Genomic DNA, 18375 nt, shown 5'->3' with positions numbered 1-18375 from the left:
AACACTGACCAGAATGTTACACAACACCCCTCTCTTTGTCCCTAAAAAAAAAAAAAAATCTGTGTCAACTTCATTTACTGTTCTTGGATCCGCAAAACTAACTTGCCCCTTGTGTGCCCACACTCTCAGTTTCTCCTCTGGAAGAAAAACAACAACAGCAGTAACAACAACAACAACAAACATGGGAAGGAATAAACTTACTCTCAGGTTATATTTTAATGGCTTTGGCTAAATGCAGGATTTGGAGAACATGGAGCTTCAAGGAATTTTTCAAGGAATTTCTGCATCCTGTTACAAGTGGTTGAAAACACCAGAAGTACCTTTTCTACACTGTTTTCATCCATCTGTTCTCCATCCCTAGCAAGGAAAATAAATCAGTGATAGCAACCCCTCTAACACTGGGAACTGCCCCAATCCCAGAGCCAAGAGGCACGTGACAAAAGCCACTTGGAAGAGTAATTTGGAAGGAAAGGACATAGTTTAGAAATCAGATGTCATCATTTAAGGGACAGTGTGTACACAGAGCAGCTGTTGGCATCTTGGAGATAGGCTACACCAATGTTCTGTGAGGAGAGGTACCTGGGTTTGAAGGACTTTAGGCCCTGCTTTAAGGAGGGTGTCAGAATGGACCAGACTCTGCTCAGGTTGCCCATCAATAGGACAAGAGAAACAGTCACAAACTGATGCCCAGGAAGTTCCAGTTGAACTTGAGGAAGAACTTTTTTCATGTGCAGTGACTGAGCACTGGAACAGATTGTCCAGACAGGATGTGGAGTCTCCCACTCTGGAGTTATTCCAGAACTGTCTGGACACAATCCTGAGCCATGTGCTCTGGGATGGCCCAGCTAGAGCAGGCAGGTGGGACCAGAGGACCCACTGCGGTCCCTTCCAACCTGACCCGTTCCATGATTCTGTCCCTATCCCTGGTGCAGGACACCCACCTTGAATGGCAAACACATTTATGGGAGAGGCATTTTAACCACCTCTCTGAGCCTACCTTGCAGCTGACTTTTCTTTGACACTCCCCAGAAGAATGCTGAAGGGGTCTTGGCTAAAAGATTGAGCACAGCCACTCCATCTGATGCTTTTACATCGTTCGCATCTTTGCCCCCTTCGTTCCAGGGGGACACGTGCAGGGTCAGGATTTTTGGGAACAATAATTAACCTCCCATATCTCCCTGACAATATCATTTTCTAGACCCACCATCAGAAACTCTTCCCTCATCCCATCAACTTTGTCATATTCAACAGGTTACCCCACTTTCATTCACCCCTGAAAGGACAAAATCCATACCCATGGAGATGCAGAAAGGGATAAGAGGGGGCTGGAGGAGATGGGGGGGGCTGAGGCCACACCAGCAGAATGGCTCCAGTTCAGCCTTTTCTTTGCCAGCACCACCAGCAACCTGCCTGTGCCTGGCTTTCTGTGAGTCTCACCCACACAAAGGTGAACACCCCACACCAGGACTCTGCCAGATCAAAGCCTGAAAGGGTAAATATTTCTGTCAGGGATCACTATTTGGCTTTCTTCCTTTGTTTGCCCTGGAACAATGTTGGGGGGGGGGGGGGGGGGGGGGGGGGGGAAGGAGGCAAAAGAAGCCTCTACAATTTAACAATGCTGCATTGAGAGACACAATACCTGACATCACAAAAATGACCCTCTCCTTGCTCCCTAATTCTTGTCTTTTAGAGAGAGAGGGGTATTCTGCTGCTTCTTGCAGCAGGGGCGAAGGAATGTGGATCTGTGGCTTTGGGATAACATTTTTAGATCTACCGAAAGGCACTTTGACCTTGGCATAAGAACTGTGCCAATAGTGCTGGTGTTCAAGGAAAAGAAGACCATCAAAAACCAGACAAGCCTCACATGTCTGACAGTAGGGGAAACACTCACAATGGGACTTTTAAGCCAGTTGAACAATCTCTCTTCTAAAAAACCCACAGAGCTAATGTTTCTTGTGCAGAAAATTTGTTGTAAGCAAAGATTTTTTAGAACTCTGCTTAATTTGATGAAAAATACTTTAGCAGAGTCAAGTTACTAATACTCCCTGTGTTTCCAAATATATTTGAGTAGCTGTAAAATCGAAAAAAAACCCCAAACAAACAAAAAACAAACAAACCAAAGCAGAAGTGTTTGATAAATATTTCCTGCCTGTATTTGAGACAAAGTTAAATGTCATTTCCAGAGTGCCATTTCCATGTTATATAACGATGATGATGAAACTCTTCCCATCCAAGCAACTTAAAAAAGAACATCAAAAGCGCAACTAACATTTTGAAAAACAGCAGGTCTAGAGGACGTGTGTGTCATCCTTTTAAGAGCTGGTTCTTCAGACGACTGTTCTCACACAAGGTGGGAATGTGAGAGTTTATAAACAGCCCAGAGACCGCTTCTAAGAAGAAAAACAGCGCTGTGTCAATATTTGAAGAGCGTGACTAAGGTGAGTCCACGCAATTTCAGTCTGGCGAGTCCAGCGTCGCTCCTGACCCGGGTATAAGGAAGTGGTTTGCGCTGGTTAATAAGGAGATGGAGAGTGGGGATGTAATGGAACAGCAATCAGCAGTTTTCATGGTAAATGGCTCCTGTCAAAGAACAAACTTCATCTTGTTCTGTAATAAAATCACGAGTACAGCTGATAGCAGGAACGGTGTTGACTCAGTGCTGTACGGTGCAAAAAAAAAAAAAAAACCAAAAAACAAACAAAATCAATACGGGTGCATAACAAATGGTTTAAAAATAGCCATTGGAAAGATCTTAAAATGGCTTTGTAATAAAGGATTCATCAATGAATAAATGCTGTTTCTAATGGACTCCTGCAAGCACTTGCACTTGTGCTATTCACTGTGCTTTATGTAGGAACTGCAAGAAAATACAAGATGATCACATCATTTGTAAACTGTGAGAGTTTCAAAACTGCAAGTAGTTTCATTACTTAAAATCGCACTGATGGGAGTAGCTTGTCTTGTAGACAAAGACTGATGGGATGTGGGTAATCAGGAGAACTTGGTAATACGAGTTTAAAATCACAGAATCATTATATATTATTTTATCTACTTTCATGGTACCTTTTCCTCTTGGACAAAGGGAGGTCCTTGAGAGCCTCAACTCTTTCCCAGGAAGTTCCCAAATGTATTAATATCCTGAGTTGGAAAGGACCTACAAGGACAACACTTGTTGAAGGAGGGAAGATGGTGAAATCCCACTGGCTTTGATGGAAATGGGGGCAAAAAGTGAGAATCCTACAATCTGTGTCTACAAAGCAATCTACAAGACAACTAACATTCCCATTTACTTCCCCACTGTGGAGAAAAATCTGGGACAAGGCTTCAGAGTGAAATTACCCTGTGCAGTTCATTAGAAATGCAAAAGATAAGTCAAACAAACAGATCCTATCCCTTTTGGTAGAGGAATGGGACCAAACACCCCAGCACAGCCTCTTCCCCTGGCTTCTTGCTTGTTCCTTGTTTATCTCCTCTCTTTTTCTTCTCTTTCTCCATTTGAGAAGACAGAACAAACATGCAGGAATCTCCTGTGGTCGAATTAACAATGTTCTTGGAGCTTTTAGGATTGAAGAGTGCTGCTGATGCATCCAAGGATCCATGTGCAGCCTTTCAGCAGGATTTTAATGACTCAGGGAAACACCACTCCAGCAGCAGTGAACACTTCTAAAAGCTTCACCTTCCCTTCCAGCCTGAACTCAGTCTGGCCTCTCTCTGGGTTTTAACACACTCCATTAACAGGATTCCCTGGCTGAAAGCAGACATAGGAGCTAGGCCACAAGCCTATTTTTGGACATCCAACCCCCTGCAATGCACAGGAGTCCCCTTGTCACTGCAGACTGTAGGATGGAGACAGGCAGAACGTGTAGGAGAAAGGGGAATCAGGGAAAACACGCTCTGTACTCTGGGTTTTTTCCTCCCACAACAGGCACTGGGGCTGTGAGGGGGGATTTGCTGTAAATGCAGAAGGAGAATGACACAGACAGACATTTAGAGGTGGTGGTACACGAGTGTATATGATACTCACACACACACACACACACACACACACACAACCCTTTTAGGTGGGTTGAAAAACCCCACCATTCATTGCACAGGCAGTTGGGTGCTTTGGGTAATTCACAGGCAGAGGTGACATCCAGTCATGCCCCTTCCCCTGTCCTTGCCTTGGGAAAATGTGTGTGTGTGTGCGAGTGTGAAGGCGGGGTTGGAGGTACCATCATCACACAGCCACAACCCCCTGTCAGAGAAAAGGAGGGAACTGGGGACGGGTCTGGAGCACAAGTCTGATGAAGAGCGGCTGAGGGAGCTGGGAGGGCTCAGCCTGGAGAAAAGGAGGCTCAGGGGGGACCTTCTGGCTCTCTGCAAGAGGAGGGTAGAGCCAGGTGGGGGTCAGGAGGATCTTATCCCAGACAACTAGTGACAGGACAAGAGGAGACGGCATCAAGCTGCGCCAGGGAAGGTTTAGGTTGGACATCAGGAAGACCTTCTTCATGGGAAGGGTTGTTAAGCACTGGCATGGGCTGCCCTGTGAGGTTATGGAGTCTCCATCCCCGGAGGTGTTCAAGGAACGACGTGGCCCTCAGTGCTCTGAGCTGGGTGACAAGGTGGGGATCGGTCAGCCGTTGGACTCGATGACCTTGGAGGTCTTTTCCAAACTGAATGATTCTGTGATTCTGCAGGGTGGACGTGGCTGGTGGCCACAGACCCACTGGCTGTGATGCGTGTGTGAGTAACGCAGCAGGGACGTTGCACACAGAGGTGTAATGGAGCTGCAGGTATCAGCTCCCTCGCCCGTACAGGTGTCACTGGGATCGGAGTATCACCCTTCCCTCTCACCACCTCCTTCCTCCTGGGCATGTTGCAAAAAGGGGAGGGTGTCTCACAAACAGGTGACCCCACCCCAGTAAGCCAGGGTGTGTTTTCTGCGAGTCTCTTTCCCACACCACGAGAAAGGATGCTGGGGGGGAAACTGGCACTGTGGAGGTGATCAATCACTGCCCCTCACTCGGCTCTAACGTGTTTGTTGGGCCTGGGAGTTGTCCCACACAGGTGTAAAACCTGGGCACCCTCCCTCACCCTTTTTCCTCCTACAGGCTGGCAGGTGTTTTATCACACAGATGTGCGTTTCAACACCCTCTCCTGTTGATCACAAGGTGTGTATTGGAGGTGGAAATTACTTTCTCTCTCTCTCTCACACAAACAAGTACAGGTGAACCCCAACTCCTCAAATTTAGAGAACGTTGCAAGTACTTGGAGGAGTGGCATTTCTCTTGTACAAGGGTGACTTCAGGTTGTTGACGACCTTTTTAGTGTGCAGAGTGGGTATTTGGGGTATGCCAGTCTCACTCATCCCCCTAAACATCTGAGAAATGCTTGGCTGAAGGGAAAAGGGGTGTCACACCAACGAGCAGAGGGCAGACCTGACCACCTCTCCCTGCCAAGCTGTCGGGGTGTTGAGCTGGGGTCTCACACAAGACATGCTTGCGTGTCCACAGTGTCTACAGTCTGTGTCTGGGTGTGTTACACACACATACAGGGTTACAGGCTGTGTCTGAGGATGTCACACACACACACACGTGGTGTTACAGCAATATAAGAAAGATATTAAGCTCTTAGAGAGCGTCCAAAGGAGGGCAATGAAGATAGCGAAGAGCCTTTGAGGGGAAGGCATGAGAGGAACCAGCAGCTGAGGGTACTTGGTCTGTTTAGCCTGGGGGAGACAGAGAAGACACCTCACTGCAGTTACAACTTCCTTGTGACAGGAAGAAGAGGGGCAGGTTCTGGTCTGTTCTCCATGGGGATCAGGGACAGGATGCCAGGAAATGGCCTGAAGTTGTGTCAGGAAAGGCTTAGGATGAATCTTAGAAAAACATTCTTCCCCCAGAGGGTGAACAGGCTCCCCTGTGCAGTAGTCACAGCACCAAGGCTGCCAGAGCTCCAGCAGCGTTTGGAAGATACTCTGAGGCACCTGGTGTGACTCTCGGGGAGATGGTCCTGTGCAGGGCCAGGAACTGGGCTCTGTGATCCCTGCGGGTCCCTTCCAACTCAACACACTCTGTGATTCTGTCTGTGTCACACACATGCTGACAGCGTGGACGTCTGAGCACGTTTCTCTCTCTCTCTCTCACACACACACACACAGAGCTTCCACCCGCTCCCTCCGAGCGCGTCTCGCACACTCGGTGTCACTCGCCGTGTCTGAGCGTCACACACACACACACACAGGGCTGCACACACCACCAGGGTGTCACACGCAGACACGGGGCCACAAGGCCGTGTCAGGGCGTCTCTCTCTCTCACACACACACACAAACACACAGACAGAGAGAGGATTACGCCGTCCCCCACTCTCGCTGTCCCTCCCCGTGCCCCGCCGTGCCCCGTGGCCGCACTTCCCTCTCCTCCCTCCCTTCCCTTCCCCGCCGCTCCCCCCGCGCGTCGCGCCGCCCGTGACGATGCGGGCCCGCCCCCGCCCGCTCGGAGCCGGCGGCGGCTGCGGCACCGCGGGCCGGGGTTGTGTGTCGGGTGGGGGGGGAAGAGCGGGGCGGGGAGAGCCGAGCCGGGCGGGCGGAGCGGAGCAGAGCGGCGGGGGCGGGCGGGGCGAGGCTCGGCGGCCCCGCCGGGCAGGGCGCGCTGCGGCATGGATTACCCCGAGCCCGGCTCGCCGCAGGGCGCTTGGAACCTGCCCGGCTCAGCCAGCGGCTACGAGCGGCCGAGGCGCGGCGAGGAGGAAGCGGCGGCGGCGGCGGCAGCAGCGGCGGAGCAGGAGGAGGAAGAGGAGGCGGCGGCTGCTGCTGCTGCCCGCACCCGCCCGCCCCGCCGCCCGCAGCCGCCGCTCCGCGCCGCGCTCTCCACCTCCTCCTCCGAGGGCGACCCCGAGCCGGCGGCGCCGCCGCGGGAGCGCAGCCTCAGCGACGAGGCCGCCGGCGGAGACTTCGACTCGGCCGAGTCCGGCGCGTCGCTGCGGTACTCGACGGGCACGGGCGGCGAGGGCAGCGAGGGCGAGGGCGCGGGGCTGGGCAGCAGCGACAGCGGCGGCAGCGGCTTCTCGCTGGCGGCCAGCGCGCTGCCCGAGAGGCGGCGGCCGGGCGGCGGCCGGCCCCGCTATGAGGTGGTGCGGGAGCTGGGCGCCGAGGAGGTGCGCTGGTTCTACCGCGAGGACCGCAAGACCTGGAAGCCCTTCATCGGGTACGACTCGCTGCGCATCGAGCTGGCGTTCCGCGCCCTGGGGGCCGGCGGCGGCGGCGGCGGCGAGGACGGGGAGCCGGCGGCCGTGGAGCCGGTGTGCGTGCGGAGCGGGCTCTACGAGGTGGATGTGGCCAGCGCGGAGAGCTACCCCGTCTATTGGAACCGTGAGTCCCCACCGGGGTGGGGGGGGGGGACGGGGGGAGTGGCCGGGCTGCCCCTCGCTCCCTGCGAGGGATGCTGGGCATCCCCCGTGCGCGCAGAGCCGGCACGGGGTGACCCCGCCGCGGGGACACCGGGTGGCTCTTCCCGACCCTCCATCGAACCCCCGCAGGGGAAAGGGGAGCTGAGCACTCCCTGTCAAACAGATCGGCCGGGGGTAACCTGGCATCTGTATGTTCCTATATGAGAGGTACAGGACAAAATATTCCCCAGGGAGAGGGGACTCGGCGTGCCCATCTCTAGCACGTACCTGAAAGAGGAGGGACTGGGAATTCCCCTTCCAAGTCTCAGGGATGTGATGGGGAGGGAAGGGAGCGCGGCTCGGGGCATCCCACCCGCCCGGGTACGTTGGTCAGGGAAGTGACATGAGCATCTCAGAGCATGCAGTGGAGAAAGGGACCACTGGACCACCCTCCCTTCCCTCCCTCTGGAAGAATGAGAGGTACTGAGTACCCCTCACTCAGAGTGTTCTGGCACTTCTGCCACTTCCAGCTGCAGAGGAAACTGAGCATCTTTCCCTCTCTCCTGTGCACTCACACCTGAGGGAGATGATCTGGAGCATTCGAACCTGGCATGCAGAGGGAAACGGGGACCTGAGCGTGCACACCTGGCAAACAGAGACGTGGAAAAGGGAGGTCTGGGCAACTTCTAATTTCTTGGCACCTGTGGAAGAAAGTGGGAGGGAAGGTGGCTGAGAACCTTTTTACTTAAGCTTCCCCTTTCCTAAGCAAAGGGTGATTGTGAGTGGATATTGAGCGGGTATTTGTTTTCAGCACTCTCCCCTTTCCCTCCCTGCACACCCTTCCTTCAGAAGGAGCAGGGTAGACACATCCATTATTTGACCACTGCCTCTCCACCACACACACCCTTCTGATCCCTCGTGATGATGGAAAGAAGGGCTTATACCTGGCTTCACCTCTGTGACCCTTGTCCTCTCCCCTAGGGAAATGATGATACTGTGCTTTATGTTTCATTTCCCATCACCTATATACTGGCAGAGGTTAAGAAAAGGAATTCCTCTTCCTTTCTGTTGGAGGGGATGCGACAGGCACCTCACACACACAGAGTCCTTAATTCTTACCCTTCCAATAGAGGTCAATTTGCTTCATAAACCCACAACAGGTGGGGATGCACCTCCTCTCACACCCTTCCCCTTGTATTCACGTGTCCTTTGCTGGAGGAGAGGGGCCTTGGGGAACAGAGATGGAAGAGGAGCAGACACCTCCAGCTCTCTGCCCCTTTCTTTGGTGGGAATGTCTCCCAGGGTCTCACTGGATAAGTGAGCACCTGCTTTCCTGGTGCTGACAAGCTATGCCACTGCCCACCACCTGTCCCTGAGGGCTTACTTGCTTTCCAACTGCATTCCTTCAAGGACAAGGGAGATGTTGTGGAGTAGAGTGAGCTGCAGGGTAGCCAAATGTGTCCTGGCATGGGCTTGGAAGAGGAGCAGGCAGGTTTCTCTCATCCCCTCTGTATATTTTTGAGACTCGGTTGGGAGCCACAGAGGAACAGCAGAACTGTTTCAGAGATGAAAACCAGAGCTTTTAGTTCTTTTCCTTCTGACTTATCAGCGTCTTTACAGGAGGGAGATCCATAGATGGGTGGTACATTTCACTTAGGTGACTGCCTTTCAAATCCTTGTCCCAGCAGACAGACACTGAGCTTGAGGAGTGAGCAGAGGGCTCAGTCCACACGTGCTTTGAGTTGGGGGAGCCTGGGCACAGCTCCTCGAGCAGAAAGTGGAGGTGGTTTTCTCCCTGCCACCACCCTGAAGCCCCTGCTGTTGGCACTGGTTACTGGGAGGAGAAGATGCAGGTCATCCAAGGGATGAGGAAACTGCTGCCATCCTTGTAGCTGCGCCACAGGGAGAGAGGGGAAGGAGCGAGCAGAGCCGTAAGGTGAGGCAGGATTGCTCCTGGCAATGGGAGCAGGAGGCTGCGCTCGTCAGCAGCTTAAAGGTTTAATTTCTTGACACTGTGCCTTGTCCATTTTGGAAGCTGATTCAGTCTCATTAAGCTTGAGGAGCAGATGTTTCAAATGACAGCATGCGCTGTGCAGAGACGGTTTCTGGTGCTTGGAAGGAGAGATTCCCAGAGGTTAGCACCAGAGGCAGGGGAGAAATAAACTGCTGGTCCTGAGGGGACTAATGACGGGGATGATTCCTAGTCCTCAGAAAGCTGATTAAGGCGAGTGCTCAAGTCTTTTCTTATTAGCAGGTCCACTCCTTTGCAAGACTAAGATCATCTTTTGGTGTTTCAAGGCTCTTTCAGTGACTTTTGGTTTAACTTACCTTTCACCTGCGTGTTTCCTTGCCTCTATTCCCTGTGTACATGGGTGCTCTTGCCTTTCTCCCTCTCTTCCTTCCCAACTGCTGCATCCAGATCTGAGAGAACAGCAAGGTCAGATCCCAGAGATGCAGCCTCATCTGTGCATTTGAAGGCCTTGGTGTAGCTGTTTTTCCCAAATTATTCCCATCTGATGGTGTGTGGATAATTCTGGATCCAAAGGGGAGCTGCTACACTGGTCTGGGAGGAAGCTGCTGGTGACGAACCAGCTCTTACACCAGCCCATGAGTGAGGCAGGAGAATCCTCCTCTCTGGCCACAGGAGCATGAAGTATAATGAGCACAAGTGACTTAAAATATGCTGAGGTGCAGGTTGAAGAGTACAGAAACTGCTGGCTGGTTTTGCTGATTCATGGTTCAGTTCAGAGCAAAGGTCAAAGGCTTTTTTTATCTTTGTTATTTTGCCCTTTTTCCTGTATGTGCTGTACTCCAAGGGAGGCTGCTATCACACAGCTACAACACTGAGCAGTTGGTTCCTCAGCTGACAGTTCCTCAGCTTTTGGAACATCTCAGTGCCAGGAGAATGTTGATTATAGCTGGGCATGTGCCAAAATATTTTTTCACTCCACATCTTTAAGCTCACCACAGGATTCACTGGTAACATCAGGAATATCAGCCTGAGTTACAATTTGAGCAGATTAATTACTGAGAATTTAATCCTTACCTTGTGACCTCTGGGATTTATTTAATTAGTGTTGTAGAACCAGCAAAAATGGTGCAAGAGGATGAGAATTATTAGTGTAGGTTTTCAGACAAGCGAGTAACCTGCAGCTGGGCTGCTTCTTGTTTTCTCTGGGCATAACAACAAGTGCTATTTTATTACAAAGGTCTTATGTTTAAATCTCCTTAAATTATCCAGCCCTTTTCTGCCCTCCTGGTTCTAGAGGGCTGCTTGACCACAACCTTTCTGTAGAGTAACTGTCTGTAGAGAAGTCCCATTTTAAATCCACAGCCTGTGGACTTCTGAGTGACTCTCCTGCTCCTTGGCTTGTGAGTTTGTGCCATCCAACTGTTGTCCTGTCAGGTATTTGCTTTTTCCTTGCTTTTTTTTTTTCCCATGTTTACGTTGTCAAGTTGTCTGTATTTAGTTCTTGTGGTGTGTGTTTTAAGGTAGGACTTTTGTAAAATCTGTAGTGATATGTGGAGAGAAACAACTGCAACTTTATGTATTTCAAAAGCCATTTGAGGAGCCTGTGGAGCTTTGTCCTTTAGGGAAGGATAAATAACTTTACTCCCAGACACAGGTTTGGGAAGGGGAGGGAGTTTTTGTTTGTTTGTTTTTACCATAGATGTTTTTGTGCCTAACAGTTGCAAAGTCTGTTAAGTAAAATAGCTCATTTTGTATTAAAAACAAACAAACATTTGTGCTGATATAACAGATATTTTACTGTCCTTAACCAGGAAATACCTGTGAATATGGGTCTTAAAATTAAGATCTGTCTGCTCAGGCTGGAATTGGGCAGCTGTAAAAAAGCATTTCAACTGCCTTTAAGCTTGGACTGAAAGAAATATCCAAGCCCTTGTGTTTTTCTTCTGTAAACAGTCTGAGAGCTGCTGTGTAAACTAGAAGGAGAGGAAGGCATTAGCACCTGTGAGTGCCAGGGCAGCGTTACCTGCCCTCTGAACTCGGAGCTGGGCAAGATTCCTGAGAAGCCTTGGGGCCCAGGAGTGGATGTTGGCACCACATGGTCACAAAAGCCTCTTTTCTCGGTGGGTTTCGTTTTATCCCTCTGCTTGTTTGATGTAGAAGGTAGATGCTGGCAGCAAAATAGGAAGTCTTTTGTACCCCAGTCACTGGTGGTTCTTTGGGCTGTTCTGTCAAGACGGAAAAATCAGCATTTCAGAGCTTCTCTGTGCTGTGCAGGAGCCCTGGGTGCTTCTGCCTTCCCTAGGCCTGGCAGCATAAATTTGTGCCTTGACATTTTACAGACTGACAACCCTAAACCAAACTGGAGGGCCCCCCCCCCCCCCCAGGCCTGGCTGCTTTAATCAGTGTCCCATATTTCTTCTGAGGCTGCGTTTTCAGTGTATGGGTTTGTGTTGTATTCTGAAACAGAATTAAAACAGAAACGTGGGGCAAGATGAAAATTGAGGGCTTTTGAGTCAAGAGTTTATCAGTGTGTTTGTGACTTTCGTTTGTTTTGGTCTGGTTTTAGCAGTGTTTTGAGTTGCTTCACAGCAAGCTTAGAAAATTGCTTTTGGTGTGTTGGGCAGTCTTGGAACCTGATTATACAGTTTCCTCTACGTAAAGGATGTTTTGATTTAAGGCAGAACTCCTCAGTACTGTTTAAATTGTGTTTTTTTTACCTCCAGGTGTGTTATTCTTTTGCAAATAAAACACTGATACTTTACTTGGTAAAGGTGAAGTGTTGCTTTTGCTACTCAAAATCTTCCTGGGTTTTACCTTCTTGCTTCTGTTCTGGCTATACCATCCTTTCAAAAGCATTTCGTAGCTTAGTTTTGTCCAGCTCCTTCCTGACCAGAAGGCCTGGAAGTGTTCAAGTGTCCAGGGGGCTTGGATCAACCTGGTCTGGTGGAAGGTGTCCCTGCCCATGGCAGGGGGTTGGAATGAGATGGTCCCTGAGGTCCCTTCCAACTCATATCAGTCTGGGATTCCATGATCTGACACACATAGATGAAATAATGTTTAGATTTACAGTGTTCCATGTATTAAATCACACTTGTTTGTGATGTGTGATCTGCTTTTGCTTGGGGTCTCTGGTACCTTCTCTCAGTAGAGGGAGCTTGTGATATTTAGGCTACTTTTACTGGGACAGGGGGGGAGATGTCAGCACTTTGCTTGGAAGTGTCTCTGAGGGCAAGTTTCTTCCGTGTCGTCAGCTTTTGTGTTTGTGATTTCCAAGCCTTGTTCAAGCAAAATGAATCTGTTGTCCTACTCCATTAAACAGTACCAGAATCACAGAATCCCTCTCCAGTGGATGGTGTCAGCTCCAGCAGGGTAGCTAAGGATGGATGTGCCTTAGAAGGCGAGTTGTATTTGCCCTTTGATGTGGTCCAGCACTTTTCCTGGCTGGATGTTGTCAGCAAGGACAAAGGCAGAGATGTAGGGAATGCTTGGGTTACGAGTTGTGGGTGAGGGGGGTGTCAGAAAATGTTCGTGGGATGAGGAGAGTCAGGAGTTCTGTTCTGACTTAATTCAGGCTTTTGAATACTGATAGGACAGGGGTGATATCAAAGAAAGAGGATGGGATTTAATTTGGAGGTGACAGAGCTGGATTAAAGACAGATGACAGGCGAATTTTATATATGTGTGTGATATTCTTCAGGGAAAAACAGCACGGAAAGCAAAGAGAGACCTTGTCCAGAGCTCCCAGGGGGGCACAACAAGGATCTGTGAGAGCTGACATTCTGCCAGTTGCTAAGCAGAAGGCCTAGATGGAAGAAAAATATGCAAAAAGAGGAAGAAATTAAAGTAAGAAGCATGAGCAATTCTCTCAGTCATATCTGTAAGGTTGAAAAAAAAGTGAAGGTGAAGTAGTGGTTTGAGTGTTGGCCAGAGAAAAGGTCAGGGGTGTGGTGTGATCTGTTTGAGTGGGTTGCAAGGAGCTGTAGCCACTCTGGAGTGGAGCTGGAGAGGAGAAACTCCAGAGACTGTAAGTGCTGTAAAAGCGAGCACTGGGATGAAGGGAACACCAGGTGCAAGTGGGACCCCAGGCAGTGATTACTGAAGGTGAAAGACACTAAAATTGTCGCCCAGAGAAGCTGTGGCTGCCCCTGGATCCCTGGAAGTGTTCAAGGTTGGACAGGGCTTGGAGCGACCTGGTCTAGTGGAAGGTGTCCCTGCCCAGGGCAGGGGGTTGGAACAAGGTGGGCTTTAAGGTCCCTTCCAACCCAAACCATTCTGGGATTCCTTGAAAATCATGCTGGTTTGCTTGGGGTGAGAAAAGAGCTGATAAGGGACAGGCTCCTACAGCTTGGCAGTTCCAGCAGCAAACGCTGGTGGTTCAAGTATTTCCCTTCAGAGCACAACTGTTGAAATTTGGTGAACTACTTTAACTGATAAGAATTAAAATTGCAATCCCATTTCATGTTTCAGCAGTCCAAGGGTGTTTTTTTAATGAGTGTTTCCTGCTCATCCATAACACAACCAGTAGGTGAGCTTTAGGATTTTGACTTGGACCATCAGGATCAGGTCTGTGTACAGAGCACTTGTGGATATGTTAATTAAATTGGTGTCTTAAATAGAAAAATCCTTCTTGAGAAACTTGGTGTGTACTTTATAGCCCCTCTGCTCTGGAGCCAGGCTGGGAGAGCTGGGGGGGTTCACCTGGAGAAGAGAAGGCTCCAGGGAGACCTGAGAGCCCCTTGCAGGGCCTAAAGGGGCTCCAAGAGAGTGGAGAGGGATTTAGGACAAGGCATAGAGGGACAGGACAGGCCTCTAACCCAGAGGGCAGGGTTAGATGGGATATTGGGAAGGAATTGTTGGCTGTGAGGGTGGGCAGGCCCTGGCACAGGTTGCCCAGAGAAGCTGTGGCTGCCCCTGGATCCCTGGAAGTGTCCAAGGCCAGGTTGGATGGGGCTTGGAGCAACCTGGGCTAGTGGAAGGTGTCCCCACCCATGGCAGGGAGGTTGGAACTGGATGATCTGAAGGTCCCTTCTAACCAAAACCATCCTGTGATTCTGTATTTTGGGTTGATTAATAGCAACTGAGATGAGAGATAACTCTGAGGACATAATTCTCTTTTTGAGCAATGATTTCGAGGACATTTCCTCTCTTTCTGTGGGGTCACTTCTGTGTTTGGCATCTGAACTAGTCCTTTTGTTCCTCTTTTGGATTGCTCAATTCATCACGTAAACCAAGAAAAAAACAGTTACAGGCTGTTGCTTGAATACTTCAGGCAGTTGGTAAATCAGAGGTAATTCCAAATCTGCAGCACAGGCTCTGTAGATCAGTCTGGAAAGAAAATCCCACCTGTGCCAACGGGATTACTCTGAACATGTTTAGTTCTCCTTGAAACTCAAAAGCAACTTCCACCTGTAATTTCGAAGTTGCTTCAATGAAGCAACTGAGAATTATTTGATGAACCAGCAAAATAATGGTCTTTACTGCTCAGTGAATTAAATCTTCTTTTCAGCTCAGGCACTGGCTCAGGGTCTGGCTCCGAGTTCGTGTCGCTCCGAAGTTTTCTGAGGCTGAGATGTCACCCTTGAACTCCTCCTCGGGACTTGTTGCTTTTGAAAGAGCAGGACGGGTCACATGTGTTTGTGGTTAAACAAAGGGAGGTCACGGGGCTGTGATTCAATGAGAGGCTCCATTTTTTTAAATGTCAGTCACCTGCCCCCATGAAGTAACGTGAGGGAAGAGCTAGAAAGATGTAGAAATTTAAGCTATTAAAAAAAAAAAAAAAACTAAGCAAAACAAAAAACCAACAAAACAAACAAACAAAAATCAAAACAAAAACACACCAAAAAAAAAAAAACCACAAAACAAACAAGCAAAACCTTTTTCCTTTTTCTCTCTCTTTTTCTTTTCAAGACTCTACAAACCCAGCCACAAAGGAACCTGGTCAGAGTTGAAGTGTCCAGGGCCAGTTTGGACAGGGTTTTGGAGCAACCCGGGCTGGTGGAAGGTGTCCCTGCCCGTGCCACAGGGTTTGGAACAAGATTATCCTTAATGTCTCTTCCAACCCAAGCCCTTCTATGATTTTTTCACACTTACTCAGCGCCTCATGTCAACATTCAGGTTTTTGTGTGTATTACAGTCGCTAGAATCGCTTTGCTCCAAGTCATCTGATGCTCAGCACTTGTAGCAAACCTTTGGGGGGGAAAAAAAAAGGAGGAAAAACCCAAAAAGACTGTGTTTCGCCAAGAATTTTTATCCCTTGGTAAATGTGTGGGCGCTTCCTTATTTAACTAACTTTCAGTTCAGGATGTCACATTTGTAAGCCTCACAGTTGCCTTCAGCTTGTGCAGATTGTGCCCTCACATACTGGAAATTTTTTGCCACTATAGAGAGAAGGAAATCAAGTTTAAGGAAAAGCAGTTACTCCACCGGAAAGCAGACATCTGAAATGACTGCACTGAAAAGCACCTCGAGCTGACAGCGCTCCGTGAGCTTGTGCTTCTTGTCCAGCCCCTTGGCTTTGGGCTCGGGGAGCTGGGAATTGGCAATCTGAGCGAAAACACAAGCTTCAATTTAAATTTCTGAGCCTCTGAATGTTCTATTAACCTTTTAGGTCTCGCTTGTGGGCAGATTGTTATAGGTGTCTTGAGACTGGTGGATGCAGAGTGCCAGGAGTGCCTTCACTACACGTGTGCAGTGATTCATATGTTGCATACAGTTTTTATTTTAACAGAATTTTGATTATTGGGGGGGTTTAGGTGACTATCATGACACGAGTCACTTGTGTTCTTGTCACACCATCAATTACAGCACTTGTATCCTTTTATTCCCTGGATTTTCAGGGAGAAAAAAAAGACCTGTTTGTGTAAAAATAAATAAATCTTTTGTTGCAGAGTAGATCTCTTAAACTAATTTCCTGTAAAATTGGTAAAATATGTGTGACTAATTTAAATAAAGGGCTTTTCATCTGCTTTTAATCCCCACCATTCAAATTTATTTAGTTATTCTTGTATAAATAAACCATGCAAGTGTATAACCAGTCAAATATGTTGGTATCTCTCAGGCTGAAGCACTGCCAACTGCAGATTATGTGTTGTAGGACTTAAGGCAGTAAAGAAATCAAGGCAAATCCTTTCCTAGGGATCGAGATTGCAGGGATAAGGATAAATAACACTTCATATAATAGATTGGGAATTCTGCATTGGCAAAAAAAAAAAAAAAAAAAAAGTTAAATTGCAACATGTTGTAATGCCAGTGCGTTTAATTCTTCCATAAAACAAAAATATGTGAGAGAACGTATTTTCAGCTTCTCTGAAATCATCTGAATACCCAAGATAAGAATGAATTTATTGAAGGTGGATAAGTGAGTGAAATTGGGTGCTAAAATGGCAGTTTTGGTTCGTCACTTTTTAATGCTGCTTACTGTAATAGCTTCCATCAAGTTCTGGGGATGAAACACTGGGGAATCTTTCAGTGGCGGCACCTGTGCAGGATTACACAGAGGAACTGTGGCTGGGAAGGCCTTTCTTCTTTCCCACAGTGAACAGATTTTACTGAAAAATCTCCTTGTGTTGCAGTCTCCTTATTTCCCCACACAATCCAGAATATTCCGTGTAATTACCATTAATATACCTCGCTGTCTGAAATGCCACTTCCTTTTGGAGCTGGTGACCTTTAGTAGGTTGTCATAGAATCCCAGAAGGGTTTGGGTTTGGAAGGGAAGGTCAAGATCATCCAGTCCCACCCCCTGCCATGGGCAGGGACACCTTCCACCAGCCCAGGTTGCTCCAAGCCCCGTCCAACCTGGTCTTGGACACTTCCAGGGATGCAGGGGCAGCCACAGCTTCTCTGGGCAACCTGTGCCAGGGCCTGCCCACCCTCACAGCCAAGGAATTCCTTCCCAATATCCCACCCATCCCTGCCCTCTGGCAGTGGGAAGCCATTCCCTGTGTCCTGTCCCTCCATGCCTTGTCCCCAGTTCCCCTCCAGCTCTCTTGGAGCCCTATTAGACATTGGAAGGGGCTCTCAGGTCTCTCTGGATCCTTTTCTTCTCCAGGTGAACCCCCCCAGCTCTCCCAGCCTGGCTCCATGGGAAATGGCTCTTTGTGGGCTCTGATCACAGATTTGAGTATCTCAGTTCTGCAAGGCCATGTTGAGTTTTCTGAAAATCAAAACATGCTGCTGATGGCAGGAACTGTCATTTACTTGCTTCCTTTTGCTTCCGGGTGGTTTTCTCTCGAGGTTTCCTGGTAGCTCAGCGTTCAAACCTGCCATCCAGCTCGTGATGTGGAATAAAAGCACCTTCTAGCTCAGGGTGCTTTGGCTACACTAAAAATGTCCAACAGCTTAAAGGAGGAGATGAGTTGAAAAATCCCTCCCTGGTTCCTCCTAAAATCCCACAGAGCTGGAAAATAGAACTACCTCACCCAGGTTTTTAAACCAAAGCTCCATAATAATCTGTCTCTGGAACTGAAAGTGATTTATGTTTCCAGACCCTGAGCCAGATATGTTAATTTATTCAGAAGCTGAACTGTTCTGCAAAGATTTTTATGTTAAAATTTTTCTTATTTCAAACAGTTTTTCCTGGCTTAGCTTTTCTGGGAAAGGCTCTGCCTGTGCTATGTTTGAGAGCTGCTGTTGAGTGCTGTAGACTCCTCTTGTAAAGAACGACTCTGGGAAAGTTTCTCTCAGGTGAAAAGAGCCTCAAAATGTTTACTTTAATACTTTATGGTTAGAATTTCAGAAATCTGTAGGTGGAAAGTCCCATGTGAAAAGCTTAAAGCCATTCAAAACTGAAAAAAAATAGGTGCCTTGTCCTCCGAACAAAATGAAGACAGAATAGCATTCATATGATTATGATTCAGAAATATGTATCTTTTTGTGGATTCAGTGAATGGAGCCTCAACAGGCTGCTTAGTCAAGAATTAAGGAATTGCTTACAGATTTTCCCAGCGAGGATTAACATCTGACGTAGTTGTGTCACCGCTTCGGCCACAATGGGACCCTTTCTCTCGGCTCACATTTTGTGTGCATTTCATTC

General features: G+C 48.7%; 1 protein-coding gene and 1 long non-coding RNA gene across 3 annotated transcripts in view; one reads left to right on the top strand and one right to left on the bottom strand.

The window, feature by feature from the left end:
* Positions 1-168: 168 nt before the first annotated feature.
* On the bottom strand, positions 169-6310 carry LOC114068801. 2 transcript variants are annotated; one of them, XR_003573673.1, is made up of 4 exons: positions 6241-6310; positions 3064-3138; positions 2270-2390; positions 169-357 (listed from the first exon to the last, which is right to left on the bottom strand). It is a non-coding gene; the product is annotated as an uncharacterized LOC114068801 (long non-coding RNA). The 2 variants fall into 2 exon arrangements; XR_003573672.1 differs by lacking the exon at positions 169-357 and having other exon boundaries at positions 2053-2390.
* A 300-nt stretch (positions 6311-6610) lies between these two features.
* Positions 6611-18375, top strand: part of DDHD1 (DDHD domain containing 1) — a 63980-nt gene continuing 52215 nt past the window's right edge. Inside the window, exons 1-2 of the mRNA XM_027905166.1 lie at positions 6611-6733; positions 6773-7352. Of these exons, the coding sequence (XP_027760967.1) occupies positions 6641-6733; positions 6773-7352 (673 nt within the window). The 5' untranslated portion in view covers positions 6611-6640. The remainder of the gene's footprint in view (positions 6734-6772; positions 7353-18375) is intronic.

The sequence above is a fragment of the Empidonax traillii genome, unplaced genomic scaffold (genome assembly GCF_003031625.1).
Source record: "Empidonax traillii isolate 1590-97213 ecotype Southwest subspecies unplaced genomic scaffold, ASM303162v1 scaffold1128:size488575, whole genome shotgun sequence".
Taxonomy (NCBI): domain Eukaryota; kingdom Metazoa; phylum Chordata; class Aves; order Passeriformes; family Tyrannidae; genus Empidonax; species Empidonax traillii.
Note: the sequence above shows the minus strand (reverse complement) of the source record. Positions and strands in the feature narration are given on the sequence as shown.